The 19085-nt window shown below is 40.9% G+C and overlaps 2 protein-coding genes across 7 annotated transcripts in view; both read right to left on the bottom strand.

Annotated features, from left to right (window-relative positions):
* Nucleotides 1-11013, bottom strand: part of LOC121905235 (low-density lipoprotein receptor class A domain-containing protein 4-like) — a 175401-nt gene extending 164388 nt beyond the window's left edge. For 2 of the 5 annotated variants that reach the window (XR_006098378.1, XR_006098376.1), the window contains exon 1: nucleotides 10797-11007. The gene's annotated coding sequence lies outside the window, so the exon portion shown is untranslated. Of the gene's footprint in view, nucleotides 1-10796 lie in introns of all 5 variants that reach the window. The other 3 variants (XM_042423341.1, XM_042423342.1, XR_006098379.1) reach the window with 2 other exon arrangements.
* Nucleotides 11014-12291: 1278 nt separating this feature from the next.
* cep192 (centrosomal protein 192) overlaps nucleotides 12292-19085 on the bottom strand; it is a 32741-nt gene continuing 25947 nt past the window's right edge. For both annotated transcript variants that reach the window (XM_042422799.1, XM_042422800.1), the window contains exons 47-52: nucleotides 18712-18807; nucleotides 17226-17345; nucleotides 15987-16099; nucleotides 15525-15651; nucleotides 15127-15185; nucleotides 12292-13899 (exon numbers count right to left, since the gene is read on the bottom strand). In XM_042422799.1, coding sequence (XP_042278733.1) covers nucleotides 13767-13899; nucleotides 15127-15185; nucleotides 15525-15651; nucleotides 15987-16099; nucleotides 17226-17345; nucleotides 18712-18807 — 648 coding nt within the window. In that variant the 3' untranslated portion in view covers nucleotides 12292-13766. The remainder of the gene's footprint in view (nucleotides 13900-15126; nucleotides 15186-15524; nucleotides 15652-15986; nucleotides 16100-17225; nucleotides 17346-18711; nucleotides 18808-19085) is intronic.

The following is a 19085-nucleotide window of genomic DNA, read 5'->3' as shown; positions in this document are numbered from 1 at the left end:
AATCATAAGAAGTTTGGATCGTTTTTGGATGAAGAGAGCACAGTTTATGGTGATTTACAGGTGCACACAGAGATCAGATGGATGAGCTGTGGGAAGAGCTTGAACAGGTTTTTTGCGCTGCGTACTGAAATCCCAGCGTTCAATGTGATACAAGTGCTTACGACAATAGACTCATGGATACAGATTTTCTCTGCGACATCCTTGTGGATATTACCTCGCACCTTAATCTCCTGATTATGCAGTTGCAGGGAGGAGACCAAACTGTGTCGGATCTCTATGCACACATGAACCCATTTCAGTGTAAACTAGTCCTGTTCAAAGAAGGCTTTTCATCGACCGTCCATATTTGGCACACTGTGAAGAGATGCGCAAAGATGTCCCCAAACGCAAGAAAACATTTCTCAAGTACAGAGCCGACATAGAAACACTGCAGCAGCAGCAGCAGTTCAAGGACCGCTTTCAAGATTTCTACACCATGCAGCCACGAAATGCGTTATTCACTGCTCCCCTCTCTGCTGCTGTCAGTGAGCAACCCCCAGAGTTGCAGCTTGAACTGTGCAATCTACAGTGAGACCCCTCTTTTCAAGAAAAGCGCAATGAGAGGGGAGTTTCATTTTGGAGACTACTTCCCCGAGTCCCATTTTCCACTCCTCAGGGAATTTGCACTCTCAATGGTCAGCATGTTTGGGAGCACTTACATCTGCGAGAGCAGCTTCTCAACGATGAAGCACATCAAGTCAAAAGAGAGAAACAGGCTGACGGATGAAACTCTGTTCCAGCTCTGGCAGACTGGATGCACAAACTTTGACATTGACATTCGGTTTATTGTAGGCCAGCAGGGGAGGTCACAAGTTTCTCATTAAGAGCGTATACAGATCAGATCAGGGGGTGCGGTGCATCGCCGCAGGGTTAAGCAGAGATGTGTGGGCGTGTTTGTGCTCTAGAATGTAAATACTGTGAAACAATCAGAAAAAATGTTGTATTGATCTGATTTCTCTTTTTTAAAATGAGTCAGGAAACCGACAGCAAAGTCTAACTTTACTTTTTACGTTATCAAATGATGAGAAATGTCCTCCCCTCCTCCTAGTAACGTCTTTGTCCTCCCTCACGGCAGAGTCTTACAGCTCTCATCAGTCTGACTGCTGGCTGTGATCGGCCACTGCAGCGCGACGTCGGGTTGCGTTTCTCCAAAAGTTCACTCTGTATCAACTTTGTGGCCGCAGGCTTAGTTTACCGATAAGTCAATACAACAGCTCACACTGATCTGAATTTTCAAACATTGCATTTTTTTCCCCAACGTTCAAATTTCCTAATAAAAAGGTGACAGCTGTAAAACATAGCAGCCGAAACAAATGATTAGCAGTGACAACTTGTGAGAACATTATCACATGCATCGGACTGTGAAACTGTGCCCCCTCGAAAACACTGTATGCATGACGCCGCTGTACAGATAACATGATTAGTTTGCATTCATTACTGTTCTGCTGTGTCGCTTTCATTGAGAAAAACTGTTCCCGTAGGTCTAAGTTAACTCATTTCATGTGTGACTCATTTCCCTTTCCAGCATTCATTAGTGATAAATCTTTTAATACAGTCCTTGTATCCACTGAAAAACCCAAGCGCCGCTCAGCGCCTATCTAAGGCAGACTGTCTTAAACTTTTCCGGCTCATGAGCCAAATTGAATCATCTAAGTCTCGCCGTGGGACCCCGGATCATTAAAATGCACTGGTAAACCTGTCATGTCACCAGAATCAGGTCGTCTCTCAGCTCCAGGTCGGAGAGACCGCCGTGTAAGGCTGAGGCCAGAGAGGCCCGCGTCTCCTGCTGTCTCCTGCTGTCTCCTGCTAAAATCCCTGCGAGTTCAGCCGGAGTTCACTCCACCTTCTGATTTCTGAAGCTGTAGCTTATGGCCTGCACAGTCCAGTCACAGTCTGCATCAATAATGCAGAGACCACAGCCAGCTAACATCTCCGCCTTTAGCAAGAGGTCTGCTCGACACGCTGCTCAAACAAAGGCGGGCTCAGGACATCTCAGACTAGCACCATGAGAACAAGAGCGCTAACACCCGAGCTATTTCAAGTACACACACACACACACGCTACTGACACAGGAGGAAGTACGGATGAAGATATGAACATACACACACTCCGCAGCTGTATAATACCCAGTTGTACACACTCTCAGATAAGCAAACTCTCTTACAGATGAATGGATAAGTGTGCAGTATGTACACACACATGCACATGCACACACAATCAGGAGTGTGTGTGTGTGTGTGTGTGTGTGTGTGTGTGTAGTGTGTGTTAAATCTTTGTGGCTCATGTTGGAACAGCCTCTGTAGCCAGTCTATTGAATCACCACACAAGAGCAGAGCAGCAGCGGGTACAGCGTTTCTCAGGAAGCATACGTTCACCTCACACACACACACACACACACACACACACACACACACACACACACACACACACACACACACACACACACACACACACACACACACACACCCTGCTGTATCTCCTCTCATCAAGCTACTGGGGAACATCTCTGTTGTCAGATGAAAATATCTATTCATTAATTGAGGACAATGCTGGCTCGTTTTCCCCACTGACCAACATGTTATTGTTGAATTTTTTTTTTTTTAAAGTTTCCAATGAGATTCATAGTGTGCAGTTCAGAGAGATGCAACGCATAAAAGAGCATGTAAATATTTCATTTGAATAAAATGGAAAAACCTCAGAAGTGGAGGTTTTTTTAAAGTAACAGCATCGATGTGAAATGTGTGTGTGTGTGTGTGTGTTACTCCAGTCTTTTCTCCTATGCAGGGACTTACTGAATTATTAAATTGCTACTTAGGCTTTGTGGTTAAATGAAGCTATGCAAACAAGGACGAACTGTATTAAAAGCACTCTGGCAGTAAGTGAATGCACTGTTCAACAAAACTGTTTGAATGTCTTCTGTGAAACTCACTTAAAGAGTAAAACAATATCAAATTGCTGTCTCCAGCACTTTTTTGTTGTTTCTAGGGCTTCTTAACAACTTCATCAACAACTTCATACTGCAGTTTCTGGACTGTTCCTGATCAATGTGGGAACTGTGGAGCCATTGTGGCCAAATGTTGGCCATTTCCTCTCCTCTAAAGCTTGAGGGCTGTGAGATCTGGCAAGTGGGTTCCCAACGACGCAAAAAGCAAGATAAATGAGGAGAGAGGAACGACTCCGACTGGAAAAAACAACCGTTTTTATGCACAATAACCGTCACAGAGATGGCAAAGCAAAAGCAAATGCGTCCGCCTCCGTGAATGACACATCCCCGACCAAATATTACCAAATGTGTCACCTCCTTTCAACCTGTAACTGCAGCATCTGTCTGAGTCAGTAATGTGAAAAGCGCCAGAACAAAATCAGATGTATCGTTTACCAGCGTCTGTTGAAATCCAGTAGTCGGTATCTGAGACACTGCACATGATTGATGTCAGAACAACGTAGCATCCCCTAAAGGCCAGTCAGTGTAGTGCTGAAGATGGTAAAATGTTCATCAACCCTGAGCTGCAGTAACTGAGATATCATGTGTGACAGAGAGGAACATAGATATCGTAGCAGAAAGAGCAGAAGTGCCAGAGAATCATCTAAACACACAGAGCTTAAGATGCTGTTACTCACCTTGATAACCAAGATTACCATGTTGAGAAAAGTGATTTTTAGTCGATGTATTTTCAGATTGTTGGTTCATTTTCAGATTGTTGGTTAAAGCTTCAAATTTGCAACTGTTCTGCTGGCTCCAACTGGCTTCTTCTCCATAGTAACTGCAGCTGAGGCTCATGGGTATTGTAGTATTTAGAGCCATGTGCTAACACCAAATGATAGACAAAATGTGAGCTCAAATAATTAAAACTGGCATCCATAAAATAAAACTATAGTGCTGTTATAGTATTGGGGAGAGTCTCGTGTTTCTATGTTACATAATATTGAGAATATCTTTTATTATTATTCACCAAAATTCAGGTGAATTCTGGTCTTCTTGTAGTCCTACTGTTTCTAAGTTTAGAAGGGTTTAGGCAGTATGACTGATGATGGATCCACTCTTCAATATCTCTATAAAGGGGAAAAAAGGGCACCTAAGCTATATAAATATGCTTAAATCAAGCAAACAATTTGCAGAATCCATGAAATCTCCAACAGAGATAAACAGGATCGCTGCAGTCCTGAACCAAAATATCTCTGAAAGGCTTCTCTGTGTTCAGTGAACGTCTGAGATTAACTTTCTCACACGATACGCACCTTCAACACTGTGATTTCTGCAGGGTGGCACAGAAGAATACCATGTTTTGGCAAATAAGTTCTTTGATCAACATGTCATGGTGTGCCAACCGGGGTTAAAAATAAAACCACAGCTTTTCTCAGAGGGTTTCATGCAGCACTTTGATCTCACATTTGAAGTAGCGCATAAGAATTTTTTTTGGGTTTATTCAGTCAGAACTCAGTGGCATGATTGGTTCTGGCCAAGAAGATGTGTTTAAAAATACTGAAACTGGAACAGAGATGCCAAAATGTTTCTCCTTTCTTTTCGGCCAGAATGGGGAAATCTTGCTTGTAGTGCTTTTGAAAGGATGTGCTGCCTCTCGAACATAGCTTTTTTTTTTTTTTTTTTTTAATGGGTTGCCAAATGACTTAAGAGAAATTGTGGCATCAAGCTGTTTTCCCAAAAACTTTCTCAAGTTGTTGTAGAGCAGATTAGACTCACGAAAATGAGCCTGTAGCATAAATATAATGAACTTTTCTTGATTAATTATACAGCAGCATGAAAAATCAATTTTGAATTATTACACAAAGGAAACATTTCCCAGCAACAAGATGCATTGTATTTCTTCTGTACACACCAGGCTACCACTGCAGCTCCTCAGTCTGCATCTGTTTCCTCATTTTTGACATTATTTCCACTTTATGAGGCCGCAAACACACACACACACACACACACATTACAACAGACAAAACGTACAGTGTATCTGTACATACAAAGACACACACACTCCCCAAGAGCACAAGTCAGACAAAGACACACTCTGGTGCAGGCTGGCACTCGTCTTTGCCCGTCTCGCGCCTTCGCTCCACCAACACAATACTGTCACATTTTGGCGTGTCACATGGGCTCGGAGACAGACAAGGCTGTATTATCAACAACTGGCTGGAGCTCAGGTCCTGTATATGTGTGTGTGTGTGTGTGTGTGTGTGTTTGAGCTGGAGTTCAGTGCTCAGACTGGTGTGTGTATGTGTATGTGTGTGAGAGAGAGAGAGGGAGAGGGAGAGAGAGGGAGAGTTCAGGTTAAGGCTGAGCCGTCAGCGGCAGACAAGCCCCGTCAAGTCTCCCTCCTCTGTCTAACACACAGTCAGCCTCTCGCCTCGGGAGGTGAGAAGCCGCTAATTGGCAAAGGGCGAACACACACACACACACACACACACACACACACATATACACACTGGTAAGAACAAAGAGACGGACAGAAATACAAACAGACAGATGGACACAGACGTCTGGCTCTGTCTAGCAGTTGTACAGTGAGCAGTGAGAAGCAGACACGCAGACATCCCTGTAGCTAATAATACACACAGTCTGGCTCGCTGACTTTCTCCTCAACTTTCACACTTAGTTATTATTTCATGACTTTATGTTTTTTATTCACTTGTATTAATAGACTCACAGCCCTGACTTTAATAAAAGGGAAAGTTTGCCCTCTGGTTTAAGTAAAGGTTGAATGAAACAAGAGACAGCAGAGCCTGAGATGTCTGTCTCCATCCAGTTTACATTTATCTTCAATTGCAAAGTCGTTTTTATGTTATTTGCAACATATATGCTTCATGCTTTTAAGACTAACTTGAAATAAACCAATTTTAAAGTTCCAGAATAAGAGGACCTTGAGCTGAGTTTAAGTGTTGTCTTTACCAAAATCGCCACAAATAACTAGACATTATGGCTCGGTGCTAATTTAAAGATCCCCTCCAGACACGTTCTAAGACACTTGGAAAACACTTTGAATAATAATTTGTGTCTGATAACAATTTTTCTACAAAAAGTTCTGTTATCTTATTAAAAATTCTTGTGTAAGTTGTATACGGGACCCCAATTGGCTCAAAACTAGTTGTGATGTCACAAATCATGCTGATATGTACACGTGTTTAAAGGAGAAATTCACCCCAGTGAATATGATGATTTCTTAAAACTAGGTCACCTATGTAGTAAAAATGTGCAATTATTTTTGAATTTTGTGCCCTATGACTATAGAAAACTAAGAAAAAGTTTGTAGATTCCCCATACCGCTCTTAAGGGAGAATCCTACAACAACCAGAATGCAATGCGCCTCTCCCATGCAATCAGACTGTCTCACTCTACTAACAGTTAGCGAGCAGCAGTATAATATCTCTTTACTGAGGCATATTTTCATTTACAAAACATTTTTCCTCATCGAGTCTGGATAAATCGCAGCCGTTTTCAAAGGATCATAAAACAAAGCGTACGTTACATGGATCAACTTACTGAGTGCTGAACAGGTGCCGCTGGATGTAGCAGCAAGTACAGGTAACACAGCAGCTGTTACAGCGTGGTCGCCTTCTCCTCCACACTCTGTTGTGTCTGATTCCACAGCTCTATATTCGGTCTCATAAGTTTTAATAGTGGCACCACATCTCTGCTCTGACATTATATTGTAAAGCGAGTTGTTTTTTGTGTTAGCTTAGCTTAGCTGTCACTCCGGTCCAGTGGTCGCTTCCTCTTCCAGACTCTGTTGACAGCGCAATCTTCGGCCATGTATCATAAAACTAGTTTTCTTCCAAATATGCTGATATTTTAAAGTATTTAGTAGCATGATATTCTGTGTCTGCTTTTCCCTGTCGCTGGTGTAACGTGGGAAGGGAGTGTTTTGAGAGACCCACATTTTAGCGTCCTTGAAAGCACCACTACAGAAAATGCAGAAATGTAGTTTGTAGTCTAAAGCAGATCTCCATTGTCCACCGCCTGGGTACAGGCAACATGGAAGTAAGTTAAACATTGTTCATTTGCATATTCTACCTACATTGTAATGATACAATGTTGGTTGAAAATAAGCAAAGTTTCCCTCTAACTCAAATTTAAGGTGACAACAAGCTGCACATACATTATTCTGCACAGTGAAGATCAAACATCCAAGTCAAGGAAGAAGACTAATAAACATATTTTTGACTTTAATATAGGGCTTTCTGTGCAATCACGCCAAATCTGAAAAATTGTGTTGTCCAAATGAATGATTTTGAGCCTAATCATAAACTCTAAGTTCTCAGTTTCCATGCTTGGAAAGGTCTGATGTAATGTACAACAGTGGAACACAGTTAATTGCACTGAACTTAACCTTGTTTCTATGTGAGTTTCATATATATCTTTACCATGTTGCTATAGAAAAACACTTTTTCAACTATATTCAACCCAGCTCTGTTAGACATAGATGTGACAATAAAGTTTGTAAGGCAAGCAAGTGCTCCAACACAATTCACACCTCTGCTCACATCTATGAAGTGAAACCACAACTCAACTTCTTCCCAACATTAAAGGCGTCTTGCAGTTTTTGGTTTTTTTGTAAACAAAGTTTTGTTTACATTTACTGTTACTCGCCAAAACTCACCGTGTGTATCCTTGACACCTAACAGACATCTCGAGTACACTTCTTTCCTCATAAAACATTAAGGTTGTTTTATTTGAATATTTTAAAACCTGCATTGTTTACATCAGTGTTTGTTATTTTAAAGTGTTCTTCTTCTCTGCCTTTCCTGGTGCACCACCACCACGACTGAAAATCAATGAAACAACAATAAACTGGCAGCAGGGATGTGTATCTCTTTGCATGTGGGTCCCTGTGTTCGCGCACCAGACACAATCAAACAGGTACCAACTAACCTCAACATTGCTCTGTAGCGCCTCTAGTAATCAAAATCTCAACAGGGTACCTTTAAGTTTAGAAAATCCATTCAAAGGACTTTCGGTCTCCATAGCTTATTCTCTAACTATTCTTATGTATTCTTATATGGTGGCTTTAAATGAACTTTTCACATAATAGAATATGACATGGACTTGTTTGTTCAGGCCCTAAAAACCCTAAAACATATTTTCTCAATCAGCTTCTTATTAGAAACAAAGGGTTCCCAAATTAACACAAATGCCAAAGTTAGGGCAGTTTTGGTTATTTCACATGAGAGAAATAAATAATTAAGTATTTGTGTTTTTCGTCTGTGCTCGTCTCAATGGTTTGAAGTGGGCGGGGCTCGATTGGAGGAATATGATGTCATATACTACTTGCACCAATCACAATTTAGCAATATTTAACTCTGATAGTCGCTTCTTTAGTCTTCAATATTTAATGTTATCAAGAAAAACATACGATTTGAAACCAAGCAGTCAAAGGCTCCAAAATTACCAGAAACTAAAGGATAACATTTATAGTCTCTGAAGGCGACATGTTGTTAGATAACTGGCAGTGAGCAGAGCATGATGTAATCACCATAAGTGTCATCATCCTGTTTACAGTGTGTCATGCTCCCTGACTTCACTCATCCAATCAAAAGAAATCTGAGAGTTATCTGGTACAAAGGAAAGGACTGAAATGAAAGTGCACATTTACAGTATATGAATGCACTCGACTTCAGCTTAATGAAATAATTAGAAATCATTCTCTGTTCCATTATAATAAAGGTTTGAGTTTACTGTAAAAGATTACAGGTTGAAGGGCACTTCAAAGTCTAATGTCTTTCATGCTGTATTAACATAAATGACAGTTAGTCTTTCCTGCCTGTCCAAACATGAGCAGAAATAATGCATAGGAAAACATATAGATGATTGGCACTTGCAGTATTATCCTTTAATACTTTAATTCCTCTACATCTTAAATGGTGTGACACCCTGACATGTTGGCAACATGTAGTCTCCATGCTTAACATGTACACGTATCATCTACTGGTATAAGAAAAACCTTTTATTGAACCCAACTCAAACAATGTTACCTCAACACTCCCTCATCAGTACTACAAACAGGTAACAGAGAGAGGCATGAAAGCACCTACGCTATTCTATTGATCCATGAACTCGCCTTCGTCTCTAGGTCTCCGACTTAAACATTCAGCACAAACAGAGGCAAGGTACATAGGAAGGGGGCTGATGTACAGCCGGCAAAAGAGGAAAATGCGTGAATTCTCTCAACCAGACCCCCAAAGAAAAAAAAATCTTGTCCGCCATACAGCTCAAACAGAGAACTAGAGAACAGAGCTGAGTAATCTAATGAATGTAAACCTGATCAGAGGGCTGGAGTAGAGCTGACAGACTGTGCAGTGTCACATATAGATCAGTGTTTTTATAAGACTCAATAACTTATAGTGGTCATAATATACAGTGACCTACTCATTCAAGGGTTTTTCTTTATTTTCTATATTGTTGAACAAAACTGAAGACATCAAAACTATAAAATAACACATATGAAATGATGTGGCAAGCAAAAAAAGTGTGAACAAACCAAGATATCTTTCCTATGTTAGATTCCTCAAAGTAGCCACTGTTTGCCTTGATGACAGCTTTGCACACTATTTGCAATATCTGCACTTGTTTGTTTACTATATGATTCCATAGGTGTTGTTTCATAGAAGTCTTCAGTATTATTCTACAATGTAGAAAACAGTAGAAATTAAGAGAAACCCTTGAATGAGTAGATGTGTCCAAACTTCTGACTGACACTGTGTATTTGTTGTGTTATGTTTTTTGGGGAATGTTTAAAGATGATGAGGTGATGAGACAACATTTGCAAATCTTTGCAACAGAAGAAGTGTTGAAGAAAATTATGCTAATCGGTTTGTTGTGTTAAAAGTTAATCAGTGCAAGCTTGATTTAGATACTGCAGCCCAATTTATCATAACTTTGACTTGACCAAAACAGGGTCAGTTTTGGGACAGTACATCTAGTGAATGAATGATACTTTTAATTCAATCCGCATTCATCCTCCTGTTCAAGGTACCCAGTGTGAGCATTGGGAGGGGGGGGGACGTGTTGTGTGGGAGGTGTGGGGCTTTATGGGATTATCACTTTTTAAGTGAGGATGGTGAGAGGATGTATGGATGAATGCTGGTGATGTTTCACTGTCCCACTGTGCTTGTCACCCCACCCTGCAGACTTTAACATTATACACTGCTCTGTACCGACTCATCCCAGACGAGGCATCTTGGTGACACCGCCTCATCATCTGCACCGCGTGTCTCATCTGCATAAAAAAGTTGGGTGGCCCCTTGCCCTAAATCTGAGTGACAGCTCGGGGTATTACATCTCTGATCTAGCTGCCCTGCTAGCCTGCTCATTAAATCATACAGACAGCTAACGACACACCAGACAGCCAGACAGAAAAACATACTTCTGTGTTTCTCTGCTCTGAGTAATAAAGCTCCGTGCTAACGGTGAGGTCACAGGCAGCGCTGCCCCGCAGGGACAGACACGCAGCGGTGCTGGTGCTGTGGCCCCGGCGGGTGGATGGGAGCCAGGGCTAGCCTGCATGCTGCTAACTTAGCCGCGTTAGCTTAGCTGTGCTGTCTGGCGCAGCTTGGAAAGCAGCTCCCAACTCTGCACAGCAACTTCCACTGTCTGGCCCAAAGTCAGAGCCCACACCGGACAGCCTGACGTGCGTTTAGCCTCACCAGCTAGCATAACCAGAACATTTCTGCAGCCGCCTACGATACAGCATTATGCATTAAAATAAATAAATCAGTGTACAGAAATAACAGAAATGTGGCAGCCTTCCTACCTGTTAATGCAGCGGATAACGCGCTAAGTCGCCGAGTCTGCGTGTGTAAAGTCTGTGATGTTGTGTTGCTAGACGTCAAGTCCAACTGCACTACAGTGGTTTCCAGTCTGGGAAGCAAAATAAAGCCCAGCTGCCCCACTGTACAGTACATGCTGCTGACAGACACGCTGCTGCTGAAGCTTTGGCGACACCTGCAGGGCCCAGGCAGTACCGCAGCCTGCTGTCTGCAGGGATCATGGTGTGATAGTTTCCCCAGGTCACAGGTCAGGATCTGAAGCACAGCAGCAGCAGTGCCTCAATTAAAGGACAGGTTCACAAGTTTTCAACGCTGTCTTACACAAGTCAGGTGCGCATATGAACAGTGAAATAGGTTTTCGTCGCTGTAATCATTCCTCCTGTTCATACTGGCTAATTAAAAAATTCCTTCAAATGTGCTTTCAATGTAAGTGATGGGGACCAAAATCCACAGTGTGTCCACACAGTCATCTTGTGCAAAAATGTATTTAAAAATTGATGCAAAGATTGTACAAGACTTCAGCAGTCTGAGTTAGTCATATCAAGTGGATATCTGCCACATTTACAGTCTTTTTAGCATCAAATTCCCTCTTTGTGTTTCCTCAGACAGTGTTTCCCTGTTGAGCTGCAGTGGAGGTATAGTAATAAAAAGAGGGACTTTGGCACTAAAAAGACTAACGTTGAAAGATATCTACTTGATTTGACTCATTTGGACGACTGAAGCTTCATATTAGCTTCAGATAAACTTAAATACATTTTTACACAGAGGGACTGTGGATTGTGTTCCATTGTAAGTGCATTATGAAGGGATCTTCTAATGGTCAGTATGAACAGGAGGAATCATTACAACAAGAAAAACATGCTTCAATCTTCATTTGGGCTCCTAACTGTTGTTTCAAGATAGACTTTCAAAAAATTGTGAACCTGTCCTTTAAGGGTATTTTAAAACCATGATTTTCTTCTTGCTTGTTCAAATGCTGATGTTACTGAACACAAGGCAGCGTGTGAACTTGCATCCTGACTGATGGATGCTGCTCACACCACTCTGCCATATGTGCCTCCAGACTGTTATGCTTGATGGTGGATTGACTTCATATTGGAAACAGTGCAGGTACTTTGTCATTCTCACTCCTTCTAGAATATTGCTGCATGGCATCAAAATTACCCTCAAAGATATTTTGTTTATCTGTTGGTGGATACTTACATTTTCTACAGTGTTCCTAATGAGGTCAGTGTTTGGTGTTGATAGTCAGAGATTAACAGAACGATGTGTTAAGATACTTCACATTAACACACATTAAAATGTATTTTACTTCAGACTATATTACATTATGTAGGTAACAGGGAAGGGAGTAAACTGCTAGATACCTATCAGCCATATCTCTATATATATCAGCCATATCTCTTTCATAAATCATCTTTTCCGAACCATTACCCCTCTGACAACAATATGATTTGAATATATTGAAGAAAACAAAGCTATTTATCACAAAACTTTATTTAAAACGTGTACATACAACAATATATTACATAATATACTATTTAAAGTGTGTGCAAATTGTAAATCAAAACGTGTCACTGCATGTTGTGGGCAACCTGTGACAATATATTGTCTTCATATTAAAATTCATTACAAAAGCAGGAAAATAACACTCAACACTAGTGTTCTAAATTTCTAAAGTGTTGTCACAATGTGTGGTATCTCACAGGTTCACAATACGTCCTTAGTCAAGTTTACATACATTTCCCTATGCCATTCCAGTTCCAAAACTGATTATGGATGTGAATCCAATGCCCCTGAGCAATTTTGGCCATGTGCCCCAGAGCCAAAAGAGGAAATGGGGAGCTAATTTTCTGTGACTGGAACAGTGATTAACACGGTTTTGCCATGGTAACCATACTAAGCATGCCTGGCAAGCTGCCGAACAAAAACCCCACCAGAGGAAACTCTTTTAGCATGTAATAACAATCATTAACCATCCTAATGTTGCTGTGAGCTGCCCTGATCATGGCTGAATTAAGTACATCTGGACTGTTTGGAACGAGTCTTGGAGGTTGCTGGGAAGTCAACACATGGTGCTGACAAAGGCCACTGTGCATGATGAGGAGCCATTTCCATAGAAACCACACCAGCAGGGAAGATTAGGAAAATATTCTGAAATGTACAAAGACCTAGATATGCATTTACATCTAAGTGACTGCTGATAAACAGAATCCTTCAATCTCCTGTGGTCTTCTTAGAATCATGAGTTAATGACAGAAATGACCACACCAGGTTTGTGTCCAGGCCCCCATTTCAGATTTCTACTATATTCTACTTTATTTCGATTATGGCAAGAAAAGCAACACTGTGTGGCTTTTCCAAAATAAAAAATAAAAAAAAAATCCCTGCAGGCGTGTTACGAAACAAGAGACAAAGGCATTCCTGTGTGACCAACTCAAAATAATCCCCAACGTATCCCAACTGGTACTGCTCCTGTCTGACAGGGGCCATGGCAACAACAATGCTGCCTTGTGATATGACTCAGGGATAAGGCAAATACCAGATCCAGAGTCAAGTGACAAAAATCATTTAGCTCTCTGAAATGCCAGAGCAGTGCAGACTAATTGTGAGCCAGTCAGACCAAATCACTCAGTTTCAGGAACAAACAGGCACAATCAGTTTTCATGGGCCAGCTGAGGACACCTGTGCCTTATCCAGCGTGGAGGGAGAGAGGCAGATGGGGCAGAGTCTCATCTTTAGTTAATCCGTCTACATCGTTGGACCGTCTCTAAATATGATGACGAGGAAGGATTTAAGTCCAGTGTTGCTTTTATTTGACCCTTAGCAGTTTTTTTTCCTTTTTTCCTGTTACTCTCATCCATCCCATGATGAATAGTACAGAGAAGAGCATCCACCCAAAGCCAGCCGGCCAGCATGCATGAGGAGGTGGCGGAGGATGGTAGATGGTGAATTCAAGGCAATGCCTCACCGGTCAGCTGAATAACAAGACTTCCACTTGTTTCTGACTGGATGAGCAGCAAGCCAGCGTGTCTGCCTGCAGTGCTGGGCTTGAACTGGACGGGTAGCTTCAGATAGTGCTGTGATCTAATGGGTGGGGGAGAAGAACGAAACTTAATGAATAGACAATTATATCAATTTGTAATGCTAAAAGCATGAATAATTGACATGTGCAGCAGCACTCATACACATGCATTTTCACATCCCCCTTAGGGTTGCACTATATGAATCATGACATAATTAATAATATCACAGCACTAAACTCAAAAAGACAAATGTTACATTTTTATCCATGTGCACAAAAACATTACGACAAAATGTTTAGACATTAAATGGAGCAGCGTGGATACGTTGTGTTGAGTGTGGATGTGGTGAAACTAACAGTATGTATGTGAAGGGAGCAACAACATGCTGAGGTCACCCCATGGCTACCACCAATCCACACACAGCAGTGCTCACAACACACCTAGTGCTGGGTCAGGTTCAGGTTGTGGCAACACATGGCTTACCTTGGGAGGCAGCTGGATTCACAAGATCACGTGAGAATCCATCTAGTCAGGTTTCAAGTTATGCATTAGTGTCTGAACCACTCAGCGTCCTATGAAGATTCTCACGTGATCTTGTGAATCCAGCTGCCTTGCAAGGTAAGACGCTGATCCGCTAGATCCAATCACCTGCCGAGTAGTTTTTGAAATTGCCTGCCCTTCTGCCTGACGACGTCTCAGATGGTTCTGTGTAACAAACCACCTGGTGCCTCAGGTTAACACATGGCAACACTGGAGATAAAAATGTCATGACATACAATGTATGTCTGATGATGCTTTAGTAACAAAATGTCTGTATGTCTTCTTTTTTTTCCAAACCAGTCGTATTGTTTTTGTCTTATTTCAATACCAAACACATGTTGTGCCCATTCTGAACACAGTCCCACATCAGCAGAGCACAGCACAGCACAGCTGGTACCTGTGGCCAGGCAACCCCTCCCAAAGGCCTTAGTAAGGCAGAGCATCAGTACCCCACAGGTCTCCAGTGTGTACTGAAAATAGTATCATCCTGCAGGCCCCAACATCTCACAGGACCTCTCATAGTGGGCATTTGGAAAAGTGATGTTACACAGACTCAGAGTTACATCACAGTGCATGTTTTAAAATCAAAGTAGAATTATCTTTAACAGGCTACAAAAACTAACACTACACAAACACTAACAGAAATAGACATTATAAAGATAACCCCTGTTTGGTGTAACACTGCTACTGGATGGTAAGAAGTGTAAAATGTTGAGTTTCTGTTGAGGATAACGACCGTTTGACTCACCTCAGGGAATATTTGGAATGCTTGATATGGAAGGGCTCCCTAGGGTTTACAAATTTCAGCTGCAAGTCAATTAGAAAAGCCACACATCAAATCCATGCAAAGACAGTGACAGTTGTTAGAGGTTATTACATTTATCATTCAGTACAGGTCAGTTAAGTCATCATGCATCTGCTATGAGCAGTATAGTCACAATATACACAGTTTAAATCTAAGGTTTTGAAAACATAACTTTCTGCCATCTTATTATAAATGAAACCTCAAAGTCTCTATAGTTCCTTGTTTAACGCTGACAGCTTAACTTTTCTCTTCTTGCATATAAGTTTCTGCTGCAGTAAGCAAGAAACACACACAAAAAAAATCCCCACTGTATGTCTTCATGAGAACAGGGCATGCCTCACCTCATGCGTGTCAGACGAGTTGTTGCGGATGTTGACCTTCAGAGTGCTGGACTCACCCATCCGTGTGGCTGGGAAGGTGTACAGATCCTGAGGAGAATACACACCCCTCCGCACAGCCTCCTCCTGGCTGAGAATTACAAATCATGCCAGTTTAAAGAACCATAACCATCATAAAAAAACTACGATTTACAGACTAGACAATTTATCTTAAAACAGAACCTACTGTACATTTAACTTACAATAGTCAATTAAGTTTTGGATCTCTTAAAGACGGCCAGTTTAAAATAGCGACATTTATGCTTTGTGTGTGTAACTGAGAATCATGTTACACAAAATAAGGAGCACCGTTCCCCAAGATGACCTGCAGTGGTCACTTCATTGATATTATGATGTCTCCTACACTGGCTTCTAGGTTATACCACAGGGAGATGCTGGTCAGCGTTATGAGCATGTAATTGTTACCTGGTTTTGCCTGCTGAGGCATCAGCTTTCTTCCTGGTCTTAACTGCGGCCTCTGTTTTTACCAGAGAGCAGTCTCCTTCCTGTGGTCCTTCCACTGGTCCAGACTTTATCCCCTATAGACACATACAGACAGAAATTAAGATCTTAGACTAGTTAGCTGCTATAATCCATCTCTTTACCACTTCAAGACTGTTGACTAGTGAAATGCACTGGAGAGAAGCAGCTGTCATCTTTTAATTACATCCAGAACAACACATTTGACTTCATGTTATTGGTGCTGAGACACATTTAAGTTATCATATGCAGACATTTTGACAAACAAATCACACATTAGCATCAGATTAGCATCTCTTGATAGAATGGGCACTGTGCTTTAATACTGCATCTAAGAAATACTGTATATGGCAACAACAACAAAAGCATTACCATCATAACCGCTTAACCTACTTATGTAGAGCCATCTATTCGACTTCCCACTTGCTGTGTGTGTATGCTCTTAAGTTAACTGGGTCTGTCATAACACTTCACATTAAAGCGGCACACACGCGAAGCCCGCAGGCCAATCTCAGCAGGGTGGCTCTCCTTACCATCCCACAACCCACTTTTCTCATTTGTTAATTCTGTCACTAACACTACAAAGCCATAGTCAAGGTGCTACCATACATGCAGATTTTTTTTAAGCTGATAAAAAAAAAGGTAATGACACACTCTAATGCTTTAAAGGAAGCTAATGTATTCAAAGTGTACTCCCCAGGGAACAATAGTCATGTACACATGGTTTGGGAGTGTTAACTTGACAATGAATATCATTGCTGAGCACATGCAAGTCCTAATAAAATGTTAAATAAATGTAGATCTGGACATTTTTCTGCTTTGTTGTCATTATGAAAACACAGCTTCAATCAAGTCCATTACTCTGTTGCAAAGGAAGCACAGCTAAGGAGAGCAAATAAGAACACGGTGGTAATATTAATGTTGTTATAAGAGTGAAATAAAAACGTTCAATAGAAGTGATTTATGCAGTAGCTAAGGATTCAGGGATGAGTTGTGAGTACAAAATACAAAAAGTATAGATGGAAGTAAATTGAATGAAAAATAAAGAAAAAAAGAAAAGAAAAAAAAGGTACAGACGGTAACTAAGGTTTGGCAAAATAAATTCTCTAACATTATTAAAGTAAAAAATGGTTAAAAAAAAAAAAATGGACATCTGGGCCCCAAAACTAATAAATAAGTCCTCACAGTGCCACAGAGTTGAAAGCGAATTCTGGTTTTCTGCTGGGGCTCAGACACAGGGTGGCACTCCAAGTCCCAAAACTGGGCATAGTCCCCACGGTCCCTTGGCAGGAAGGTAATAGGCACCTGTGAGAGCAAGAGAAACATTAGAGGAAATCACAATCAGGATTTATTTAACCATATAAATGCTTGTTATATTCACACATGTTCTTACAGCGACTGGCTTCTGGGTGGAAAATCTCATTTTTTAACTGCCTCATCACTCAATATAGTCTTACTGCTGCGAGGTTAGTAGGTTAAGTTAAGCATATGAAACAATCAAATATTTAAATGTATAAGAAAATCATGTTTTAAATTGTAATCATCCACTGAAAACTGTGACAGATTGAAAGGACATAGTATAAGTATAGAAAGGTTGAAAAGCAGCAGATGTTTCACAGTGGTTCACAGTAAAGGCTGGGTACAACTGACTAGTCCCAGACAGAAACCTGTTTTGCATGAATTATTCAATATTTTGACAAGATGCTGTAAAGGTTCTTCAGGCTTGCAGTGTATCACAAACAAGACCGGATTTACTGTGTTTGCAAAGGTTGTTTGATGTTTCTTCCCAAAAGAACAGCACTTAGTGACTCAAGGTCTATACACCTTTGGACCTGTCAGTAGTAATTATAGCTGTGTTCCATTTTGATGTACCAGGTCCAGGGCCGTGTTTATTATGTCTCAAAAGCACGGCTTACTGGCACACCTGAATGAAACACAGCCGTCACTGATGTTAACAGCTACACATGTGCTTATCCTGATGTGATCAAGTTAAAATGTTGTTAGAAAGGTTACTGTTGATCTCCACTGCAATCTAACTGAAAAAATCATGTGATCTAAAATGTGAGTAAATGATAAAAACTGCAAATTACCTAATATACTATAAGTACCTATTATGATATTTAGAGATTTTTATATAGATTAAATTTTAACATGTTAAGTATCCTTGACTATTAAAGCAGAATGGCAATGAAATTATTTGCCACATTTTGTGTTATTCTACTATTAATCTCTAAAAATGAATAAATATGAGCAATACAAGTCATTGTTATAGTAAAGATGAAGATTATTTTTACAACATAGGCTGGACCAACAACACTTCAATAGAGTAAAGCAACTAAAAGGCGACTAGCTATTGGCTACTATTTTAAAAACTTCAGTTTTACAACCAAATATAGTTTGAACCAACTATGGCCCAGGAATTCTGAAACCACTTGTTACACCTCTTTTTTAAGGATACAGTATTATTTTAGAGTAAGTCTAGTAATGATGGAAAATATTGTTTTCTGCGAGCCAACTGGTAGGTAGGCAAATGGTTTTGACAGGTAGACCAGAACTTAAGCTATTGCATCCATGAAGCATTCTGTGAGACCTGCAGAAACTCTTATCCTGCTCCTTGAAAATACCTTTCACTAAATAATACTGACAAGTGTACTTGTGTGCGAGTGACTACCTGCATCTTCTCGTGGGCTCCCAGAGTGCCTGAGACCCTGCAGCATCTGAAAGCGGTGTAGGTGGCCCGGTAAACATCTCCACTGTTGTCAACCCCCTGAGGAGAGAGAGAAGAGACCACAGCTTGACTTGAGTCACTGCTATCACACAATGGCCAAAACAAGACACAACTACAAGATTAAATTAAGAACGTCAACAGTGTTACCCAGCAAAACAAACTCATTACCAAAGTGAGCCACGCAACAAAAGAGAATAATTTTAGCTACACTTCAAGTGAACCATAATAAAAGAAGAAAATGAAATTGAAAAGAAATTGGGAACAACCTACAAAAGCAGCACAAGCATCTGTTCCCACAGGAGGGACGTTAACGAGAA

The sequence above is a fragment of the Thunnus maccoyii genome, chromosome 10 (genome assembly GCF_910596095.1).
Source record: "Thunnus maccoyii chromosome 10, fThuMac1.1, whole genome shotgun sequence".
Classification (NCBI taxonomy): Eukaryota; Metazoa; Chordata; class Actinopteri; order Scombriformes; family Scombridae; genus Thunnus; species Thunnus maccoyii.
Note: the sequence above shows the minus strand (reverse complement) of the source record. Positions and strands in the feature narration are given on the sequence as shown.